General features: G+C 40.3%; 1 protein-coding gene across 5 annotated transcripts in view; it reads left to right on the top strand.

The window, feature by feature from the left end:
* AATK (apoptosis associated tyrosine kinase) overlaps window positions 1-24,977 on the top strand; it is a 234,073-nt gene that overhangs the window by 169,171 nt on the left and 39,925 nt on the right. For 4 of the 5 annotated variants that reach the window (XM_053706646.1, XM_053706654.1, XM_053706681.1 and 1 more), the window contains 7 exons: window positions 4,941-5,020; window positions 5,322-5,440; window positions 13,885-13,972; window positions 15,429-15,562; window positions 22,162-22,246; window positions 23,347-23,468; window positions 24,258-24,407. In XM_053706646.1, the coding sequence (XP_053562621.1) occupies window positions 4,941-5,020; window positions 5,322-5,440; window positions 13,885-13,972; window positions 15,429-15,562; window positions 22,162-22,246; window positions 23,347-23,468; window positions 24,258-24,407 (778 nt within the window). The remainder of the gene's footprint in view (window positions 1-4,940; window positions 5,021-5,321; window positions 5,441-13,884; window positions 13,973-15,428; window positions 15,563-22,161; window positions 22,247-23,346; window positions 23,469-24,257; window positions 24,408-24,977) is intronic. The other variant, XM_053706663.1, reaches the window with a different exon arrangement.

Raw genomic sequence — 24,977 nt, 5'->3', positions numbered from 1 at the left:
TCTAGTCAGCCAATCACAAGAGAAATGTGTGCGGGCACCAATCATGAGCTAGCTCCCGGTTATGTAGGATATGTGCGTATTCTTTTTCAACAAGGGATACTAAGAGAACAAAGCACATTTGAAAATCTGCATGGCAAAATAAATGTTTTATATTAAGTTAGTGGACACGTTTGCTGAGGCCAGTTAGGGACAGATGTTAATGAGCCTAGTGCTCTTACACAACCAATCACTGTGTACAATGTTGAGGTGACTTTGTAATAATATAATATTTTAGTTACAGCATTTTATTATGAAAGGAATGACTATTTATAACAATGAGGCCCATTTATCAAGCTCTGTATGGAGCTTGTGGGCCCGTGTTTCTGGCGAGTCTTCAGACTCGCCAGAAACAGCAGTTATAAAGCAGCGGTCTGAAGACTGCTGCTCCATAACCTGTCCACTTGCTCTGAGCAGGAATCGCCACAATTTAACCCGATCGAGTACGATCGGGTTGATTGATACCCTCCCTGCTGGAGGCCGATTGGCTGCGAGTCTGCAGGGGGCGGCGTTGCACTGGTGCAATGCTGAATACGGAGAGCGTATTGCTCTCCCCATTCAGCGAGGTCTTGCGGACCTGATCCGCACTGTCGGATCAGGTCCGCAAGACCTTTGATAAATAGGCCTCTATGTGTTTAACTGCTGTCAATGAGTTAAATATATAGTTAAATTAGTGTACCAGGTATTCTTCTGTACTGGTTAGGACACGGCTGGAAATGGGTAAATACATTTTCTGCTCCAGTTTATCTTACAGGTGTGTCTTGCTTAGTGATTGGCTCACAGGTCGTGCCTTGCTCAGTGTAGGTTAAAGGGACAGTAAACACCTTGGGCTAGATTACAAGGGGTGCGCTAAATATTACTTGTGTGCAAGTGATATTAGCGCTTCACTTTGTAATTCCAGTGCATGATATTACAAGTAAATAGCAATGTGTTTGCATTGCTATGAAGCATTGTGCTCACAAAAGCACCAGAGACCGCATCAGAACCTCGCGCAGCGAAGGGGGTTAGTAGCGCAGCAAAGGGCAGAATTTTTAAATATATATGTATATGAATATATTTATATTTATGTGTTAAATATTAACACATAAATATATATGTATATAGTCATATACTTATATATTTACATTGCGGTCTATGGGAACACACAGTTCCCATAGACCATAATATAAAGGCACTTTTAACCCCACTCCCACCAACTTTAAAGCCCCAAAACAGCCTAGTGCAGTTATTTTATTTTATTTAAAAAAGCTAGATATTTTTTCAATAAAAAACTATAGTACCATTTTGAAGGCATTTGGGGCACTTTTAGAAAATTAACCAGAGATCTAATCTCTGGTTAATTTTCGGAGCGCTAATTGCTAACGGCTGGTTAATTATCGCACTTGCCTGTTTGCGGGAACGTGATAATTTATCGCTCCACTTGTAATGGTTGGTTTATTATCGCTCTTGTCTGTTTGCGGGAATGTAATAATTTAGTGCTCCACTTGTTATGGCTGGTTTATTATCGCGCTTGCCTGTTTGCGGGAACGTAATAATTTAGGGCTCCACTTGTAATGGCTGGTTAATTATCGCGGGCAATAATTTAGTGCTCCACTTGTAATCTAGCCACTTGTGATTACAATACATTTCTGTTATGTTGCTTGTGAATAACAGATCAGCCAAGTCTTAACGTCTTTAAAACAAATTAACATCCTTTTTACTGCAAAAAAATTTCATTTGCAAAACTCCACCTACCATTTTCATTATTTCGAGGAGCCAGTTTGCGTTCTAGTCCTCAGACAACAAAGCTAACCACTGTCATAAAGCTATTATTTAGTACTCTGTATTGCCACGGTCATAAAGCTATAGTACTCTGTATTGCCACAGTCATAAAGCTATTGTATAGTACTCTGTATTGCCATGGTCATAAAGCTATTAAATAGTACTCTGTATTGCTACGGTCATAAAGCTATTATATAATACTCTGTATTGCCACGGTCATAAAGCTATTATATAGTACTCTGTATTGCCACAGTCATAAAGCTATTATATAGTACTGTGTATTGCCACGGTCATAAAGCTATTAAATAGTACTCTGTATTGCCACGGTCATAAAGCTATTAAATAGTACTCTGTATTGCCATGGTCATAAAGCTATTGTATAGTACTCTGTATTGCCACGGTCATAAAGCTATTATATAGTACTCTGTATTGCCACGGTCATAAAGCTATTGTATAGTACTCTGTATTGCCATGGTCATAAAGCTATTATATAGTACTCTGTATTGCCACGGTCATAAAGCTATTAAATAGTACTCTGTATTGCCACGGTCATAAAGCTATTATATAGTACTCTGTATTGCCACGGTCATAAAGCTATTATATAGTACTCTGTATTGTCACGGTCATAAAGCTATTAAAGTACTCTGTATTGCCACGGTTATAAAGCTATTATATAGTACTCTGTATTGCCACAGTCATAAAGCTATAATATAGTTCTCTGTATTGCCACGGTCATAAAGCTATTATATAGTACTCTGTATTGTCACTGTCATAAAGCTATTATATAGTACTCTGTATTGCCACGGTCATAAAGCTATTAAATAGTACTCTGTATTGCCACGGTCATAAAGCTATTATATAGTACTCTGTATTGCCACGGTCATAAAGCTATTAAATAGTACTCTGTATTGCCATGGTCATAAAGCTATTATATAGTACTCTGTATTGCCACGGTCATAAAGCTATTATATAGTACTCTGTATTGCCACGGTCATAAAGCTATTATATAGTACTCTGTATTGCCACAGTCATAAAGCTATTATATAGTACTCTGTATTGCCACGGTCATAAAGCTATTAAATAGTACTCTGTATTGCCACGGTCATAAAGCTATTAAATAGTACTCTGTATTGCCACGGTCATAAAGCTATTGTATAGTACTCTGTATTGCCACGGTCATAAAGCTATTATATAGTACTCTGTATTGCCACGGTCATAAAGCTATTGTATAGTACTCTGTATTGCCATGGTCATAAAGCTATTATATAGTACTCTGTATTGCCACGGTCATAAAGCTATTAAATAGTACTCTGTATTGCCACGGTCATAAAGCTATTATATAGTACTCTGTATTGCCACGGTCATAAAGCTATTATATAGTACTCTGTATTGTCACGGTCATAAAGCTATTAAAGTACTCTGTATTGCCACGGTTATAAAGCTATTATATAGTACTCTGTATTGCCACAGTCATAAAGCTATAATATAGTTCTCTGTATTGCCACGGTCATAAAGCTATTATATAGTACTCTGTATTGTCACTGTCATAAAGCTATTATATAGTACTCTGTATTGCCACGGTCATAAAGCTATTAAATAGTACTCTGTATTGCCACGGTCATAAAGCTATTATATAGTACTCTGTATTGCCACGGTCATAAAGCTATTAAATAGTACTCTGTATTGCCATGGTCATAAAGCTATTATATAGTACTCTGTATTGCCACGGTCATAAAGCTATTATATAGTACTCTGTATTGCCACGGTCATAAAGCTATTATATAGTACTCTGTATTGCCACAGTCATAAAGCTATTATATAGTACTCTGTATTGCCACGGTCATAAAGCTATTAAATAGTACTCTGTATTGCCACAGTCATAAAGCTATTAAATAGTACTCTGTATTGCCACGGTCATAAAGCTATTATATAGTACTCTGTATTGCCACGGTCATAAAGCTATTATATAGTACTCTGTATTGCCACGGTCATAAAGCTATTAAATAGTACTGTGTATTGCCACGGTCATAAAGCTATTATATAGTACTCTGTATTGCCATGGTCATAAAGCTATTAAATAGTATTCTGTATTGCCACGGTCATAAAGCTATTAAATAGTACTCTGTATTGCCACGGTCATAAAGCTATTAAAAAGTACTCTGTATTGCCACGGTCATAAAGCTATTAAATAGTACTCTGTATTGCCACGGTCATAAAGCTATTATATAATACTCTGTATTGCCACGGTCATAAAGCTATTATATAGTACTCTGTATTTCCACGGTCATAAAGCTATTAAATAGTACTCTGTATTGCCACGGTCATAAAGCTATTATATAGTACTCTGTATTGCCACGGTCATAAAGCTATTATTTAGTACTCTGTATTGCCACGGTCATAAAGCTATTATATAGTATTCTGTATTGCCACGATCATAAAGCTATTAAATAGTATTCTGTATTGCCACGATCATAAGGCTATTAAATAGTATTCTGTATTGCCACGGTCATAAAGCTATTAAATAGTATTCTGTATTGCTGTTGTTATCAGTTAAAGATATATAATGGTATTAGCCTTGAAAGGTCAGCAGGGGGCTTTTCATGTTCTGAGAATTAGAAATTTTTAAATTTTCAGAGCTAAACTACATGGAAAGGGGCAAAATAAATAACAGCAATATAGATTGCAAAATCTCAAGGTGTTTACTGTCCCTTTAATGCTTTGCAGAGGTTAAACACATAGTAGTAATCAATCATTCAAGCAATAATAACAAATCTAACAAATATGAGTATTCTATTACAAACAAATGTCTCTTACTTATACCACTGAGAAAAAACAGTCACATTAATTTTCAGTAAAGCCCTGAAATATTCATAGGGTTTCCAGTTCAACAGGTGCAATATTTTCTATGTAGTTTAATGAACCAAAGGTTGTCTGTGTAATGCAGTTGGTTGCAGTGTGTTCCTTGCTGAATAGTGTTTACTGCTGTGCAATCTACTGAAGAGCACCCAGTACAGAATTACTGTGATTAGGAATGTACTGTTCATTTGATTAACAAGGAACATTGTGACATTAACAAGCTCTATCTGTCTGATGCTATACTGGTTCTGACAGAGACTGCCTGACCTTTATATGCTTCATTACAGTCCAGCTTCTCAAATCCACAGATCTGGGCAGGCAGAGTCTGCTGTACCTGAAGGAAATTGGTCATGGCTGGTTTGGCAAGGTAAGCATCTCTTGCATCCTCTACTGGTTGCTTCTGGTATTACATCTGTTTGCTGCTGTTGGCAGTTGAGCTGAAAATTATATTGTGCTTTATATTTCACTGTAAAAATTGAGCTTTTATTATTTATATTTATGTATATTAACATTTAATTTTCTCATATGTAATACTAAAATTAAGAATGTTGACTGTAAATATTTAGGCTTTGGCTAACTACAAGAATAGTGTGGTTGCCATCTCTAAATCTAAATGACAGGGAAACATAAGTTATTTAATTAGTCTATTTTATTTTGTTATAATCCAGGTTCTACTTGGAGAGGTGAATTCGGGTCTAAGCAGCACTCAAGTGATTGTGAAAGAGTTGAAGGTCAGCGCCAGTGTACAGGAGCAGATGTTGTTCTTAGAGGAAACACAGCCATACAGGTCAGTATGTGGGTCTTAGCTCACTCTTGGGATTTACACACCCTCTGTAACCTCTAACACTTTCATTTAACAGTAGATACATTAAGCTCAGCTGTTCTGTCTGTACCCTTGGAGACTTCCATGCAGACCATCCTTTTACTTCTTTAAAATACATTTACACTATTTTACCCCATAAAACCAATATGCTTTTTCTCCACACATATACTCACACACATACTCACACAGCCATTCTCATAGACTTAAACACTCATGCATGCTCTCTCTATCTCTCTAGCACACACACACAATCGCACATGCTTTTCTTCTTAAACAGGAAGAGTCCACAGCTGCATTCATTACTTTTGGGAATTCAGAACCTGGCCACCAGGAGGAGGCAAAGACACCCCAGCCAAAGGCTTCAAATACCTCCCCCACTTCCCTCATCCCCCAGTCATTCTTTGCCTTTCGTCACAGGAGGTTGGCAGAGAAGTGTTAGAAGATTTCGGAGTAGTCTATTATGGAGGGTAGTACTCTTCGAAATGGGACTTCCTGTCAGCCTCTCAGTGAGAGCATGGATGAAGGTTAGGGCCTGGAGATGCAGGTAGAGTCTTTCTGCAAAACCATCCCAAATCATTTTAACAGCTCCTTGGTAATCAGCGTTGATGAGTTTCGCTGCCTGCCTTTATTCACTCAAGTCCATGTCATAAGTGAGGCTACTATCTGTCACACTTGAAGGGCCGTGTTCCTGTTCCACGGCGCAGATTCCGGTAAGATCGTTTAATTTTATTTCAATATGTGAATGTAATGTTAATGAAAAAAGGTAGGGTCTGAGTGGGACTCCTTTTATCTTAAAAAAGGATTCATGGGTTAATATCTCCTGAGGGGAGTTATTGAACAGGGGGGACTTTAATCATGTTTCTTATGTAATTCTATCTGCTTATGTGTAGTAATACTTAGGCTCATGGCTTTTTGGAACATAACGGCCTTATCATCAGTTGGCGCGATTTCTTTAGATTTGCGCGCCCTTTTTGTGACTCGCACGGTGCACCTCGTGACCAGGTGTGGTTACGTTGTTTTCCACTTCTGTATTCTGACTGTGTGGCGACAGAGAGAGTCTGTTCGTTAGTTGCTGGTTCACAGGAGGTGGTGAGTGCCTCAGCCATTGGGGGTGTAAAGAGGGTGCTGTTTAGTGTTTGTCATTTTTGTAATCCCAAAGTTAGGGAGGATTCAGATTTTTTAGACACAGATATATCCGATTTGGAGAATGCGTCTTGTGATGAATATGAAATGGCCCGAGTTATCCATGCCCATCAGTTATGTTCCGATTGCCGTTCTAGAGTACTCTCTTCTCCCGAATCAGGGAACTTAGAGTGCGTTGAGCCATCCGCCCCCGAGGAATCCATGTCCTGTGAGGTGCGTGACACAGAAACTTCCTCTGCTACGCAAGCAGGTGTCCCTATGGCCGTTACTCCTTCTCTGGAAGGTGGCTTGTTTCCTCCAGAGGTTACGGCACCGTTCCGTATGGCCATATCTATGGCGCTGGCTCATTTATATCTCCAAAGTGAAAAAAAATTAAGGTACTGTCCGTGTTCTATCAACCAGGGCCCGTCAGGCGTGAGAGGACCTGATTCAGTTTGTCGTTCTGGGGAAGCGTTGGATTCTGAGGCTTCAGGGGCCCCAACCTCGTGGCCGGGGTTGCTCATCGATCCGGCGAGGGATAATTTTGCCTTCCATTATAGGCTGGCACGTCTTGGCAAGGCATGTTTTGGCAGTGCTGGAGGATTCCAGTCCTAGTGGGCCGAGGGATCCTTGGCCTTAGGTGCCGGATGGCAAGCTGGGTTAGATGTTTGGGGGTGAAGCTAATCTCCTTGATGTCTCTGTTTTTCTTTCATGTATCGGTTCCAGTTCTGAGCTTGGGAGAATCCCTGTGATTGGCTGGTCCTGTTGGCGTACCCATTCTCCTTGGGCGTTTACCCGCGGGTGCTGCCTTTCTTTTATTTTGATCCTTATAGGATGTATTTGATTTGTTTTCATAAGCTCACGTCTGATATTATTTCCGTTTTGGGAACGTTCTTTCTCTGGAACTGATACTTGCGATTTTGTGTTCACGTGGGCACTTCCTCTGAAGTTGCGCACTTTTGATTAAGAACGAAGTTATGTTTCTAGTTCATATTATCGAACCTTCGGGTCGATTTTTCTTGGACCTTGGACAGTTCTGGAGTGTTCCTGTACCAGGCAGGTATTGGTCGGGTTCTATCTGCTGTTCCTTGGGTTCATGTCACCCTCGTGGTGCTGATTATCCTGTCGGATTCTGAATGTCACTTTGGCCTATAGATATCGACTCCGTGCTCGTATCATACTACGAAGTATGGGGCCTAGTGCCTAAATACAACGCTTCTGGAAGGAAGGTTGTGAGCTCCGATTTAAGTTGGTTTAAGACATCATCATGGTTTCTAGAGGTCCCTGTGGTCTCGGAACCGTAGTTTCACATTCCTTTAGAGTTTTGAGATGTGTATGACCTCCGGAGTTCTAGTATACCGGGTGGTGGACGATTTGCATTTTCACTTTAGGTATCTTCCGGATGTTGACTCTTGTAGCCCAGTCACATTCCTTTGGCGGTGGCAGAGTCTCCTTTTCTTCCCGTCTTGGGTTGGGTCATCTGGGTCTGGAAGTGCGGGCATGTCCTTCTTCCTTTTCTCAAACTCTCGTTTGTTCTAGTACTTGGAGTGCAGGGGGGGTGGATCACCCCGTCTTTTCTGCCAGGAGCTACTAGGCTCCCATTGTTATTCCTGTTACACAGAATTTCGGGAGTCCGATCCTGCGAGGATCTCTGGAGACTGTTGTCTTCTCAATCTAAGAACTGCCCCTTGTCATACAGTGGTCTTTAGACTCTCGCGTGCTATCCTTCGACCTTATAGAGATCTAGCTTTTGGGCCTGCGGGTAGGTGTTCTGGAGTCAGATACAGACCTTTGCCTTTCTGGGGTCAAGACAATGACCATTTATATACACCAGCGTTTAGATCAGGTAGTTACCCTGTCTACAAAGGATTACCTTACGATCCAATGTGGTTGCTGTTTTCTTAGACCAGTCAGGAGTTTTTCAGACTCTTGGGTTTGAGGCTGTTGCTGGTATTCTACGTCTAGGGACTTTAGATGGTGGAAGGCTCGGTCTTGGGTGCGCCCCTAACCATAGGAGGCAGCTTATGGGTTCCTCAGGCGGTTAGATCTTTCGATCGGTCCCGTTTCTCGAGGACTCTGGCTTAAGACCATGTCTCTTGCCTGGAACGGGCATGGGCAATTAGTTTAACCTTAGGGTTTGGATCTCCCGCATGTCCCTTTGAGGGGATGGGGTGTTTTGACTCTCATGGGAGATTAATAGCTGCCTGAGGCTTAAGTTTGAGGTATCTCTAATGGGTCCCTACTTGTCTTCGGGGGCATCTAATGCTTCCTGGTAGGCTTCCAGTTGTCGTTTAAACCGGGCTGGCGATTTTGGCCAAAGGGTCTCACTGCTTTTGGTAGGGTGGTTACCGTTTCTTTACTTCCTCTTCTCCTCACCTAGGGTGGAGGATGGGTGCTTGTGTTGCTCTCCTTGATTTGGAGGTACCTCAGTATCCATGAAGGCCTGTGGGTCCTTGTTTTTCTCGCCTCATAGGGTCTTTTCCCTTCCTTGCGTACTTAGGATCATGGGTCTGGATTCTGGTGTTAGGATGCTGTGGGTCAGAATACTATCTTCCCTTTGGGAGTGTTCCTTCTTTATGGAGGGCAACAGTGTAGGGGTTCTGGGCCCTGAGTACGCAGTTTCTGTAATGGCTCATGGTAGCATGCTAGTTTTTAAGTAGCGGTCAGAGCTCTACTCTGGGGTTTTGATTCCTCGTAGATCCATCTTTTTTCTCCCGTATGTCTGGGCGGAGTTTTGATACTTCCTGTCTTAGGTCTTTAACTAGCCTTTGGGCTGGGACCGTTACCTTGGAGTGAAGGTCAGGGATCGGTCTGCTCTATGCAGCGTTGACCTTGTACTTTTATGGAGTCTGTTCTCCCCTTTGGTGGGGGGCGTGTGGCTTCTGCTGCTGGGATGGGACGCTCCTTGGAGTCCGGATTTTTCTGGACGAGAGCTGTTGCAGAGTATTTTTTGGCGCTTCTCGGTGGGACGAGGTCCCACAATAGCTTAGGGTCAGCTATGCTACCTGGAAATTGGTCATCGCGAGTTCTTGCTTAAAGGTGGCTCTGTGTTCTCACAGAGAGATCTTTTTTGGCTGCTAGGACAATTATCCTGTCTATGCTTGTCTAGTCTGACGGTTTTCGACTTGACTATGATGCAATGGGAATCTCACGGTTTTCTGGAGCACTATATGTGGTATGGTGCTGTGTCAGGAATATGAGGGTGGCCCTCTGGTCATCCTAGTGACGTTTTTTCCTGAGTATGGACTTATCTTTCTGGTCCTTGTCCTTCTTGGGAGTTCATCTCCCTGGGCAGTGGTCTTGGGGCAAACTTGGGTTTGCTCGAAGTTTTGATTTTGAGCCCTTGTTGGATGGTCTTTTGGATCTCTTAGAGGGTTCTCTATTCTCCCTCTCGGGGGTTGATAGAGGTTCTTGTCCTTTAGGTCGGGGGTTCTTCGTGGGAGTCGAGAGCCGCAGGGATGGCTCCTCTGAGGCTTTTGTGCTCAGCAGACTCTGGGTCTGAGGGGTCTCTAGCATGGTTTTGCAGGTTGTGTAACTGATGAGCAGTTACCTGGGCTTCCGTTTTTCCCCCCTTGTCGTTTATAGTTTTTTTTTGTTGGGTGATTTCAGGCTGTGGCGCCTTTCAAAGGGGCTGCATTTTTATACCTGCCCTTTGTTTGCATTCAGTGTCCTCTATAGCTTGGGTATTGTTTTCCCAAAAGTAATGAATGCAGCTGTGGACTATTTCCGTTTAAGAAGAAAAACATAAATTATGCTTACCTGATAATTTTCTTTTCTTCTGACAGGAAGAGTCCACAGCTCCCGTCCGCGTTTTGTTTATGAGGCGGCAGTAAATTTTTGTTCTTCTGGCACCTTTTTCACCCTGATATTTCTCCTACTGTACCTTGTTCCCTTGGAGGAATGACTGGGGGATGAGGAAAGTGGGGGAGGTATTTCTAGCCTTTGGCTGATGTGTCTTTGCCTCCTCCTGGCAGCCAGGTTGTGAATTCCCAAAAGTAATGAATGCAGCTGTGGACTCTTCCCGTCAGAAGAAAATAAAATTATCAGGTAAGCATAATTTATGTTTTCTCACATGCAATCACACACTCCTACATGCTCTCTGTCTCTAACACACACACTTGCACATGCTTTCTCACATGCACTCACACACATACTCACACGTGCATTCTCACACACTCCTACATGCTCTCTGTCTCTAACACACACACTCGCACATGCTTTCTCACATGCACTCTCAAACATACTCACACACTGCTGCATGCTCTCTCTCTAACACACACACTCACACATGCTTTCTCACATACACTCTCACACATACTCACACACTCCTACATGCTCTCTCTCTAACACACACACTCGCACATGCTTTCTCACATGCACTCACACACTCCTACATGCTCTCTCTCTAACACACACACTCGCACATGCTTTCTCACTTGCACTCAAACACTCCTACATGCTCTCTCTCTAACACACTCGCACATGCTTTCTCACATGCACTCTCACACATACACACTCCTGCATGCTCTGTCTCTCTAACACACACACTCACACACATACTCACACACTCCTGCATGCTCTCTCTCTCTAATACACACACTCACACACATACTCACACTCCTGCATGCTCTCTCTCTCTAATACACAAACTCACACATGCTTTCTCACGTGCACTCACACACATACTCACACACTCCTGCATGCTCTCTCTCTCTCTAACACACACACACTCACACATGCTTTCTCACATGAACTAACACATACTCACACTCACACACTCCTGCATGCTCTCTCTCTCTCTCTAACACACACACTCACACATGCTTTCTCACATGCACTCTCTTTCTTTCTCTGTCTCTCTTCTTCCCCCTCTTACTCTCTCATCCCTTATGTGTCTCTCTAACCCTCTGTGTGTGATTGTGTATCTCTCTCTTTCTCTCTAACCCTCTGTGTCTCTCTCCCCCTGTCTCCCTCTCCCCCCGAGTGCTTTTCTGTGTTTCTGTCTACCTTTTATTTATTTATTTAATTAATTAATTAATTAATTGGTGGTGCCACCTGAGGATGTGGCTTTATTTAAAGGGGTGGGGTCAAGCGCCCCACTATCTTTAAATTTCACCAGCGCCACTGGATCAAGACATTTTTATATTTACTGAATAATGAAGGAATCTATAAGCATAATTTGCAGCATTAAAGTAAAAAGTATGTTTTAAACATATTTTAATGGGCCTGAATTTCTAGATCTCATAATCAGAGTAAGCATTTTGTTATCTAGCAAGAGTTTGTTACAATCCTTTAGACTAAAATCAGATGTTTACTAAGTTGACCAGTTTTCCAAGACACCATTTAAAGGGACATGAAACCCATATGTGTTCTTTCATGATTTAGAAAGAGCATGCCATTTTAAATAACTTTCCAATTTACATCTAATATCTAATTTTCTTCATTCTTTTGATATCCTTTGTTGAAAATCATATCTAAATATGCTCAGTAGCTGCTGATTGGTGGCTGCACATAGATACCTCATGTGAACGGCTCACCCATGTGCATTGCTATTTCTTCAACAAAGGATATCTAAAGAATTAAGGCGTATCCTAGCCACTGCCTCACCAGCCTCTGATATTACCGCACGTCACTGGCACATAGATACCTCATGTGATTGGCTCACCCACGTGCATTGCTATTTCTTCAACAAAGGATATCTAAAGAATGAAGGTGTATCCTAGCCACTGCCTCACCAGCCTCTGACGTCACCTCATGTCACTGGCACATAGATACCTCATGTGATTGGCTCACCCATGTGCATTGCTATTTCTTCAACAAAGGATATCTAAAGAATGAAGGTGTATCCTAGCCACTGCCTCACCAGCCTCTGAAGTCACTGCACGTCCTTGACTCACACATGCTTTCTCACCAACATACTCACACGTGCATTCTCACACACTCACACATGCTCTCTCTCTCTAATACACACACTCATACATGCTCTCTCTAATATACACACTCACACATGCTCTCTCTCTAATACACACACTCATACATGCCCTCTCTCTCTCGAATACACACACTCACACATGCTCTTTCTCACAACATACTCACACAATCACACATGCTCTCTCTGTCTAATACACACACTCACACATGCTTTCTCACAACATACTCACACGTGCATTCTCACACACTCATACATGCTCTCTCTCTCTAATACACACACTCACACATGCTTTCTCTCTAATATACACACTCACACATGCTTTCTCTCTAATATACACACTCACACATGCTCTCTCTCTAATACACACACTCACACATGCTTTCTCTCTAATACACACTACACACACTAACACATGCACTCACACACATACTAACACGTGCATTCTCACACACTCACACATGCTCTCTCTCTAATATACACACTCACACATGCTTTCTCACAACATACTCACACATGCATTCTCACACACTCATACATGCTCTCTCTAATACACACAATCACACATGCTTTCTCACAACATTCTCACACACTCACACGTGCTTTCTCTAACACAAACACTAACACATGCACTCACACACATACTAACACGTGCATTCTCACACACTCACACATGCTCTCTCTCTAATATACACACTCACACATGCTTTCTCACAACATACTCACACATGCTCTCTCTCTAATATACACACTCACACATGCTTTCTCACAACATACTCACACATGCATTCTCACACACTCACACATGCTCTCTCTAATACACACAATCACACATGCTTTCTCACAACATTCTCACACACTCACACGTGCTTTCTCTAACACAAACACTAACACATGCACTCACACACATACTCACTCATGCATTCTCACACACTCATACAAGCTCTCTCTCTCTCTCTCTCTAATACACTAGACACATAAAAATAGAATAAAAAAAAAACAAGACAAATAATAATGTTGTGGACTACATGGTGTGTTCACGTATAGATTTAATTCAGAAACCACAGGAATCAATAACATTAGTTTGTACAATTAGACTAAAAGTTTGAAAATATTATCTCTTATTGCAACCTAGAGAGCGCTGTATAGAGCCTTTGTGTAACAAAAGTACTAAATAAACCTAATTTGTAGTTACAAAGTAACCTTTATTGTTATTACATATGAAGTAGATAATACATATGTTGCTGTAGAACATAACAGCAGCACCTGTCTAAGGGTTAATGTGTCCCTTTATCTCTTACCATGTCTCATGGCACTTCGGTACCCATTAGTAACGTGCCCTTACTTTTCTTCTCAGAGCTCTTCAGCATGCCAACCTCATCCAATGCCTGGCACAGTGTGCTGAGATCACCCCTTACTTGCTGGTCATGGAATTTTGTCCATTGGTGAGTGTCTGAAACACAGGAGGGTAGAACTGGCATTTGGCAATAAGGTACACTACAGAGGTTTAACCTTATGACTTCACAACATAGGAAAGAACAGCTACAACAGACGGAAAAGCCTTCCTGCTGGCATCTTATGTAACTGCCTGCTCTGTAGTAACTTCTTGCATTGTGGTATAATGATGCTCAGAGCCTGTCAGTTCTGTTACATGCTGTGCCAAATTAAAGTCCCACATATTGAAAGGAGTAAAAAATGGAAACTTCCAAAGTATATATGAAGTATAGATGTCTTGCGTATGGGATTCTTCTGTAATATCACCTCAAAGGAAGAGAGAGGGGAGAAACATAGCGTGACTCTGTATATTAACAGTTAAAGGGACATTCTGGTCAAAATAGAAATGCACATAGATGTATTACATCTTTAAATAGAAACATATTTACAATATTCATGTATTGGCAAACATGATTCTAGTAAACGTTATCCCTGTTTTATTGTTAACATTTTTCTCTGCACGTGCATGTGAAGCATAGCTAGATATTCTCAGTGCACCAGCATTTTAAATATTGCAGCTGCTCAGAGTGCCACTGGGGCTTGTATCATGTCCGTAATTAACAAATTGAGTCATTACCAGATGGGACAAGCACCTTAGGCTTTCTGAGCAAGTGATGTGTTTAAATGCTGGTGCACAGTGCATATTTAAATACAAATTTAAAACAGCCATAGCTTTTATTAGAAGCATTTTTACCAATACATGTATATTACAAAAATGCGTCTTTTCAAAACTGAAATGTATCCATGTGGATTCTAATTTTGTCTGGAATGTCCCTTTAAATGCAGCTGAAGTAAATAGCTACTCACACTAGACACAGCTACGTTAGTTCTAGGTATCAGGCTCAATCAAATACACTTCAGTTTCACAGTAAGGACCTCAAAAAGAAGAGAAAATGCAAAACATAGCTGTAAATAAAACAAAGATTTCTGCTTAAGCCAAATTACTACTCACCCTTAGCGCTTCGTTAGACTCAATTCAAAATGACTATTAAAACAGGAACTCTTCTTAGTAAATTTAATAAAACACATATGGTTAAAACAATACAATTTTACTCCGGGAGTCTTAGATGATCAATATATAAATTAACATTCAGGAGATACAATGTTGCAAGCATGTTCATTTATAAACTATTCAATTAGAACTCCCTGAGTGACATTTTAATGTTTTAATTACAATTTACAGTTTCATTTATATTTCCTTTAAACTTGGGAAGAGTCTATTTTTACTCCTTTCAATATTTGAGACTTTAATTATGCAAAGCGTCAACATTTTTACCATTTTTTTTTTTTTTAAAGTGTTGTTTTTGGGTGTTTTTGTTTGTGGAATAACACAGTTGTCGCTAACTATTCTGAGTTTCTAATAACTAGGTGACATATGATTGAAACTGATGTTGCTTCTGTTTTCAGGGGGACCTTAAAGGCTACTTGCAGAGCTGTGCTGCCACTGAGTCCACGGCCCCAGACCCCCTGACTCTGCAGAGGATGGGCTGTGAGATATGCTGTGGGCTGCTGCACTTGCACAGGAACAACTACACTCACAGGTGAGAGGGAAGCGGTCTATATAGCATCTATAAGAGGGTAGTGTAAAGCAGCAGACTGGTTTCAGTGCTTCAGCAGCTAGGTTTGTGTTTTTATTTACACTACTTAAAGGAATAGTCAAGTCAAAATTAAACTTTCATGATTTGGATAGAGCAGGCAATTTTAAGCAACTTTCTAATTTACTCCTATTATCCATTTTTCTTTGTTCTCTTGGTATCTTTATTTTAAAAAGCAGGAATGTAAGCATAGGAGCCGGCCCATTTTTTTCATCACCTGGGTAACACTTTCTGATGTGTAAATGTAGCAACCAATCAGCAAGCGCTACCCAGGTTCTGAACCAAAAATGGGCCGGCTCCTAAGCTTACATTCAAATAAAGATACCAAGAGAACAAAGTAAAATTGATAATAGGAGTAAATTAGAAAGTTGCTTGAAATTGCATGCTCTATCTGAATCATGAAAAAAAAAAAAATTTTTTTGACTATACTATTCCTTTAACCCCTTAACGACTGAGGACGTGCAGGGTACGTCCTCAGAAAAAAGGCAGTTAATGCCTGAGAACGTACCCTGCACGTCCTCAGTGTGGAAAGCAGCTGGAAGCGATCCTGCTCGCTTCCAGCTGCTTTCCGGTTATTGCAGTGATGCCTCGATATGGAGGCATCCTGCAATAACCTTTTTAAGTCATCCGGTGCAGAGAGAGCCACTCTGTGGCCCTCTCTGCACCGGAGATCGGTGGCTACCTGCGTTGGTGGGTGGGAGCCGGACCGGGAGGCGGGTGGCGGCCATCGATGGCCATGTGGATCTGAAGGGGGGCGGGATCGTGGGCGGGGGTGGCTGGGGGGCGCGCACGGGCGCGCGCGCGTGCACGGGAGGGTGGGGGCGGGCGCGTGCACGGGGAGGGAGCGGGTGGGAACCGCTACACTGCAGAAAATGGGGATATAAAAAATATAATAAAAACTAAAATCCAAACAATCAGCAAGGTGGTGGGGGTTTGTTTGTGGGGGGTGGGGGGTTGGGGGAAGCTACACTACAGAAAAAAACAAAAAAAAAACCCAAAAAAGCACTTTTTATTGTAAACTGGGTACTGGCAGACAGCTGCCAGTACCCAAGATGGCCCCCAATAAGGCAGAGGGGAGGGTTAGAGAGCGGTTTTGGGGGGGGATCAGGGAGGTTGGGGGCTAAGGGGGGGATCCTACACAGTAGCATATGTAAATATGCTAAAAAAAATTCATTTTTTTTTTAAAAACCCTTTTATTTTAGTACTGGCAGACTTTCTGCCAGTACTTAAGATGGCGGGGACAATTGTGGGGTGGGGGAGGGAAGGGAGCTGTTTGGGAGGGATCAGGGGGTGGGATGTGTCAGATGGGAGGCTGATCTCTACACTAAAGCTAAAATTAACCCTGCAAGCTCACTACAAACTCCCTAATTAACCCTTTCACTGCTAGCCATAATACACGTGTGAGGCGCAACAGGATTTAGTGGCCTTCTAATTACCAGAAAGCAACGCCAAAGTCATATATGTCTGCTATTTCTGAACAAAGGGGATCCCAGACAAGCATTTACAACCATTTGTGCCATAATTGCACAAGCTGTTTGTAAATGATTTCAGTGAGAAACCTAAAATTGTGAAAAATTTTAAGTTTTTTTTAATTTGATCGCATTTGGCGGTGAAATGGTGGCATGAAATATACCAAAATGTGCCTAGATCAATACTTGGGGTTGTCTACTACACTACACTAAAGCTAAAATTAACCCTACAAGCTCCCTAAAAGCTCCCTAATTAACCCCTTAACTGCTGGGCATGATACACTTGTGGTGCGCAGTGGCATTTAGCGGCCTTCTAATTACCAAAAAGCAACGCCAAAGCCATATATGTGTGCTATTTCTGAACAAAGGGGATCCCAGAGAGGAATTTAAAACCATTTATGCCATAATTGCACAAGCTGTTTGTAAATGATTTCAGTGAGAAACCTAAAGTTTGTGAAAAAATTTGTGAAAAAGTGAACAATTTTTTGTATTTGATCGCATTTGGCGGTGAAATGGTGGTATGAAATATACCAAAATTGGCCTAGATCAATACTTTGGGATGTCTACTAAAAAAAAATATATACTTGTCAAGGGATATTCAGGGATTCCTGAAAGATATCAGTGTTCTAATGTAACTAGCGCTAATTTTGGAAAAAAATGGTTTGGAAATAGCAAAGTGCTACTTGTATTTATGGCCCTATAACTTGCAAAAAAAGCAAAGAACATGTAAACATTGGGTATTTCTAAACTCAGGACAAAATTTAGAAACTATTTAGCATGGGTGTTTTTTGGTGGTTTTAGATATGTAACAGATTTTGGGGGTCAAAGTTAGAAAAAGTGTGTTTTTTTCCATTTTTTCCTCATATTTTATAATTTTTTTTATAGTAAATTATAAGATATGATGAAAATAATGGTATCTTTAGAAAGTCCATTTAATGGCGAGAAAAACGGTATATAATATGTGTGGGTACAGTAAATGAGTAAGAAGAAAATTACAGCTAAACACAAACACCGCAAAAATGTAAAAATAGCCTTGGTCCCAAACGGACAGAAAATGGAAAAGTGCTCTGGTCACTAAGGGGTTAACCAGCCCCATATTCTATTGATCATTTGTTACTGCCTCACCATTTTCTATATCCGCATCTCTCATTTCCTTCTAATCTCAGTTCTACGCTTTGTGTTACTTTCTAGCTTATGTCTATCTATGGCACAGAGTCAAGTCTTACCCATGATCTTATTAGACGTTTTTTCATAGTCCATTAAGACTTCTTAAAGTCTGTGATAATCAGTGCATTAACCCCTTAAGGACACAGCTTCAGTATGCTCAGTTGTTCCATGGCAGAATAATTCAGTCATTAAGGGGTTAAGCAACATTTTAAGACTTCAGACTACACCGTACTATTTGTTTGGGTTCCTGTCTCTGTTGTAATTGTTTTAAAAACGGTTAAGGAGTATTTGAAGAGGCCTTTACATCTTATTTGTATGAACATGCCCAAACTCCTTAAAAAAAATGTATCTTTTTCTTTCGGCTCCAAACATCATAATGGTCGTTAAAAACAACACAAATATATATATATTGACAAATTTGCTTCCCAGTGTGAATTTTCTTAAATATATTTAAATTCTAATATACTGTATGTTGTAAATTTGATAATCACAAATTGAAAGCTTTATGTTTTATTCTACCCATTCTGTTATTTGATTTATGGGTTAAAAAGCACAGATTTTTCTGCTCATATTTTGTGTTTAATTAAAATGTAATCATAATCAGATTTAAATGAAATTAAAATGAATGTATAGGGCCAGCAAAATAGCTGAAACGTGAGCAAATAAATTGGTGTTATAGCGTTAAACAGTGTATCAATATATGATGTGCACCCTCTGAGCATATTTAGATATGTTCTCATGGAAAGGAGCTATGTTTCAACAGAGGATACTAAGATAATAAAAGTAAATTAATATATATTTTTTTTATTTGCATTCTTTTTCTGAATCAGGAAACTTTCATTTTTATTACCCTGTCCCTTTAATACTATCTATGTTGCTAACAACATTAAAGGGGCAGTCTATAATATCATTTTTATTGTTTTAAAAGATAGATAATCCCTTTATTACCCATTCCCCAGTTTTGCATAACATACAGTTATATTAATATACTTTTTACCTCTGTAATTTACTTGTATCTAAGCATCTTCTGACAGCTCCCTGATCACATGACTGTGACTATTTATTATCTATTAACTTGCATTTTAGTTCTGTGTTGTGCTAACTCTTAAATAACTCCCTGGGCGTGAACACATTGTTATCTATATGGCCCACATGAACTAGCAGTCTCCCGTTATGAAAAGCAAATACAAAAGCATGTGATTAAGAGGCTGTAAATAGAGCCTTTGAAAAAGTCAGACATTTAGAGGTTTAAATGTTATAAAGTGTATTAATATAACAATGTTGGTTGTGCAAAGCTGGGGAATCGGTAGTGAAGGCATTATCTATCTATCAATTTTAATGTAGACTGTGCCTTTAAAGGGACAGTCTAATGCAACATTTTAATTGTTTAAAAAGATAGATAATCCCTTTATTACCCATTCCCCAGTTTTGCACAACCAACACAGTTATATTAATATACTTTTATGTTTGTGATTACCTTGTATCTAAGCCTCTGCAGACTGCCCTCTTATATCAGGGCTATTTACAGAATTGCATTTTAGCCAATTAGTGATGATTCTTGCACAATTACATGGGAGTGAGCACAATGTTATCTGTATGGCACATGTGAATTAACAGTTTTTATTGTAGCTTAGAAACAGGCAGAAATTTAGAGGTTTAAACGTAAAGTATATTAATATAACAATGTTATTTGTACAAAGCTGGGGAATGGGTAGTAAGGCGTTATCTATCTTTTTAAACAATAACAATTTTGGAGTAGACTGTCCCTTTAAAGGATGAATTGTGTAGTGAGGGGGCTGGAATACTGACTTCAGATCTCCCATATGTCCTGTATATTATGGCGACTGTCACAGGCTGGTTCTCCTATACTATTTATGTCCGAGTGACATTCGAAACCTTTTTTTATGACACCTAACTGTCCCCAAATATAAGGTTTTATTTATCTCCAATTATTCTAAGTATTTAACAATGATAAAGTGACCAGTTTAGCTGTTAGTTTGGAATCTAAGCTCATGTGTCTTTCTCACTTCCTATAACTGTTTGTTTATCATTTTCCTCTCGGTTTGTTTCATTGGTTTTATGCCTTGTTTTTATTATACATCTCCTTTCACCTTGTTTGCTTTCCCTTCCTCTTATATTTTTCACTCCCTGTTACTTGCCCCAGACTCAGTCTTCGGAAGTTTTTCTTCGTTTGTCCCCTGGAACAATATCCTGATGCTGACTGAGTGGAACATGTAGGCTCCAGCATCAGTGATTTTGTTGCAGGAGGCACTCAATACTCCTGGTACCTCGGATGACAACGTGACCCCAGCCTGTCACTTATCTATTCTTATTCTTCTCGCAACCGTCTCTATAAAATGTCTTTCTATGTCATTTCAGTTCCTCCTATCACTTTTTCCCTCTCTTCTATCATATTCTGCTATTCCCCTGAGCAGCCTTTTCACTTTTTTCAGTTATCCTTCCCTTGATCTTATTCATTGGTCCACTGTTGATGTCACTCTCTGACCCTGTCTCCTTTTCGTTTACTTTGCTCTTTTTTCTTTTACATTTTTTCTCACTCTTGCTTAGACCATCGTATTCTTTCATTCTATAATTTCTCACCATTTACTCTTATTTTTGCTCTTAAAGGGACGTTAAAGGAATATTAAAGTATTTTTTTTTTGTTGCATCTAAAAGTTTTATTAGAAATACTAATGATCCTCTACTGAAAAAACAACAACAAACACCACTAATAAGCAGTTGGAGTTGTGCCTACTTATCAGCCAATAAACAATCAGTTGGACAGAGATGCACATCGTGATAGTTTAAAGAGAAATAGCTTTAACAATATTTTTTTATGCAAATATATTTTAACATATTTAAATAGTTATCTGTTACGTACATAGTAAACTTTTGCTTCTTTCCCTATAAAAAAAATCTTTTTTTTTCTCTTACCCTCCAAGGTAAGATTTTACATACTGGCCAAAGCATTTCCTTATCCACCAACAGAGCGCTGGGAGTTGTTCTTGTCAGCCAATGAGCAGCCTGTTCTGAACAAACAAGCATTTCTTGTTAGCTTCAAAATGAGTTTAGCTTGGCCTTTTTAATGCAAAGCATCAAACTGCTGCATTTTCATATTCATAATAAAGCATTTTTTAGTTTAATGTCCCTTTAACTATCTCTCTTTTTTCTTTGTAAACTGCAACCTCCACTATCTTTTTATTGTGCTTTTTCCCGTCCCTTCTTATCCTCATATATAAAGTCAGAACTCAAGCTAAATGTCACCGGATCGGGGATCAGGTGCCTCGTATCAGGTAGGTAGATATATTTGGGATTTGAGAATGGATACGTGAAATAAAGACAGAACATCCTGTTGTTAGCTGCATTATGAGCACATTATTCTGCTGTATATGTCAGACGTTCCATTGGTTTGTGAATCATGGAATGACTGAGTAGCCTATTATCCCAGACTGGCACTGAATGGGTTTACAAGCTTTGGTGGGTACCAGTTAGCAAATGTTAGCTGAATGTATCTTCTGCAGTACTAGACAAGCTTAGTTGTTTTCTTAATTAGAAGCAGTCTTCACTGAACGTGTTTGAGAAAGAGCTGTGGTTGTAGGCAGGGTTGGCATGCCCAAAGCATTGAGCTGGGCACAGACTGTTCTGGGATTATTATGAGTAGTCAGATGCAGGCACTGAGGATGTTCCTGAGAGGCTACTGTAGTGTGTGTCTTCCCATCTGCTGAAGCTGCTGTTTTCTGTTGTTTTCCATGTAGAGCTCTTTAGTGCAACAGATAAAAAAAGAGGAAAACATTTTTCACTAATGAGGTTAAAGGGCACCTGCATAAAGGGATTGATGTGGTTTACTCTTTGTATACTGACCCCAAGAGTCCTCACTATATGAAACTCTGCTTCCCCCCCTATACCTAGTGACCTCGCTCTCCGGAATTGTCTGCTGACTGCGGATCTGACTGTGAAAATAGGAGACTATGGGTTGGCACATTTCAAGTACCGGGTAAGTGTGGCGAAGACATCTCCATAGGCAAACAAAACTGGAGCTCACCAATAAAAAAAGGGATAAGACAGTCATATTATTCTTGCTGCATCTATGAAGAGAACATTATAAAATGTTTTTTATTTTTTTTATTTTAATAAAAAAAATTGTTTTCATGCTGGCTGAGACATCCACCAAAAGAGCTGGGGGGGGGGGGGTATCATCCACTAAACAGTCTAGAAATTATTTATGATCAAACATGCATTTCCTGTTGATTTTAATGTAAAGAGCTTTACATGTTCTTTCATATGTAAGATCAATTATTGTTTTTTTTCCCTTTACTTTAAAGCCCCTTAGAGTATATTCAGAATGATCAGAAAGAATCAGCAGTTTATCCTTAGCTTGCATTTAATTACACTAATTGAGTGAAGTCTCTGTAGAGTAGTTATTATTATTATAGGAATTTTTTTTTCTTTAAATATAAACAATATACAATTTTCTAAAAAAAAAAAAAAACGTAGTAGATCCATATAGCATCATCCCAGCAGGAGTGGTATCTGCCATAAAATAACTGCAGGGATGTGTGTCTATTTAATGAATGTAAAAGGATCAAATAAGGTCAGGGTTTTGTAATAATGAGGAAAGGGCAGATTAGAAAGGACATGTGAGTAGTGTGCCCTGACCCTTTATGTCTATAGGAGACCAGTAGTAAAATGACAGCTCTGTGGTCCAGGCAGTGTTACCTGTGGTTGTTATGCTTTACGTATTGCCAGTCCTGACCCTCTGCTCATACAGTAGTCACTGGAGCTGTCAGAGAAATTGTTTTTTTCCTGTTCTATTCTGTGGTTTGTAACCAAACACCATGGCACATAGCCAGCTGTCCCCCAGCCTGTGCCAGCAGGCACCAAGTTGCCTGGATTAAGGAAAGTGTGTGTTGGGGGGAAACAGGAGCTTTCTCCCAGTTCAGAGCCTGTCTGCCCCAGGGAGAGGAGGGGACTCTGTGTAACCTCTCTCCGTCAGGGTGAGTCAGACGTCTGCTGATCCTCAGGGAGGGGGGGGGGGGAGGAGGAAGCAGAAGGGGGAGCTTGAAGCTGTAGCTGAGCTGTGTTTATGCCCGGCAGGATGATTACCTTGTGACGTCAGACCAGTTGTGGGTGCCGCTGCGCTGGATCGCACCGGAGCTCATTGACGAGGTGCATGGGAACCTGCTTGTGGTGGATCAGACAAAGGCTAGTAACGTCTGGTAAGATTCTGCCGCTTCTTCTAGTATCATTCACTTTCTCTCTGCTTCTCAGCTTGGGTGGAGCTGTCACTTGCTTCAGTACAATGTCTCTAATATATCCAATGAGAGCCAGAGCTAAGGATAACACACTGGTGGCCTACAGCTGTCAGGACTGTGGGCCTGTTTAATTAAAGCTAAGGCAGTTCAAAACTGTTTAAGTATAACAGGCTGATGTGAATTGCAAAACAATATAAATAGCTGTGAAACAAAAAAATGAGTATTGCATTTGTCATTCATATTATTATGGTAACCCAAGACACGTGCAAAGGAGTGAGGCTAGCAGAGTGATTGCAGAGGGGCATACAGAGCTTGTAGGGGCATGTTTTACCGGGATGTTGTTGGGACAGTTACAGTGTTGATGAAACAAATTATTACCCATTGCCAGGGTGATTATTGAGTACTGAGGAATAGCCACTGTGGGTGGAGGGATATGTGAGTATGAGTTTAAGCGCTCAGGTGTAGATAGCATGAAATGTGGAAGGTTGCTGTAAATGTGAGGTCACACAACAGGTGGGAAGGGGATGAATTGGGAATAATAATGTGTATAATAGGGAAGGATAAGTGCTCGGATGAGGAGAAGATGAGCAAGGAGACTAGTGAAGAAGAGCATTCAGACAGTAGGGCACATAAATTCACGTTCTTCCACGTCAGCATTGTTTGTTGCTGTAAAACAAATACCCTGTGCTTAACCATTCTTGTCTGCAATGATATAAGCTGTGTCCCTAAGTGAAAACCTCTTCTTCTGCATAGGTCCCTGGGAGTAACACTATGGGAGCTGTTTGAGTTGGGCCGTCAGCCGTACTACGAGTACTCAGACAGGCAGGTCCTGAGCTATGTTATCAAGGAGCAACAACTTAAGCTGCCCAAACCTCAGCTCAAGCAGCTGCTGTCAGATCGCTGGTGAGAAAAGTGCACACACTACAGAAAAACATGCAGACATCACATGGCTTTATTTATGAGACACCACAGATTCATCAGAAAAAAATATTTACACATTCATCATCAGAAAAAGTACACGGGTGCCATATATTTATCATTGTGCATGCAGTGAAGGATATACATCATTATAGAAATATTTACAGACCACAGATTTATCATAAGAAAAACACATATACAAGTGCTTTCATCCCCAGAGAAACCTGCATTCTCAGTAGGATTACCACAAGACAACCCGTCAAATGTATTGCCATAGAAACACACACAAGCCATGAAATGATCCGCAGAGAAAACATCCGCACATCTGAAAATGTTAGGTGTTTGTCATAAAATTATAAGCACAAATATGTAAACCACTGCTTTTTGAATGCGCTATGGGTATGTATACAAATAAAAACATATATACTTGCAGGGGTGGTGTATCTTAGTAAGTCTTCTCAAAGTTGTATGCAAAAAAAACATTCTACGCCTAGGCTATCGACATATTGCAGTGCTAGGTCCATATCTCCTGTGAGACACTTTTTTAAAAGATTA

Source organism: Bombina bombina, chromosome 1 (genome assembly GCF_027579735.1).
Source record: "Bombina bombina isolate aBomBom1 chromosome 1, aBomBom1.pri, whole genome shotgun sequence".
NCBI lineage: Eukaryota > Metazoa > Chordata > Amphibia > Anura > Bombinatoridae > Bombina > Bombina bombina.
This window is presented reverse-complemented; position numbering and strand designations above follow the sequence as displayed.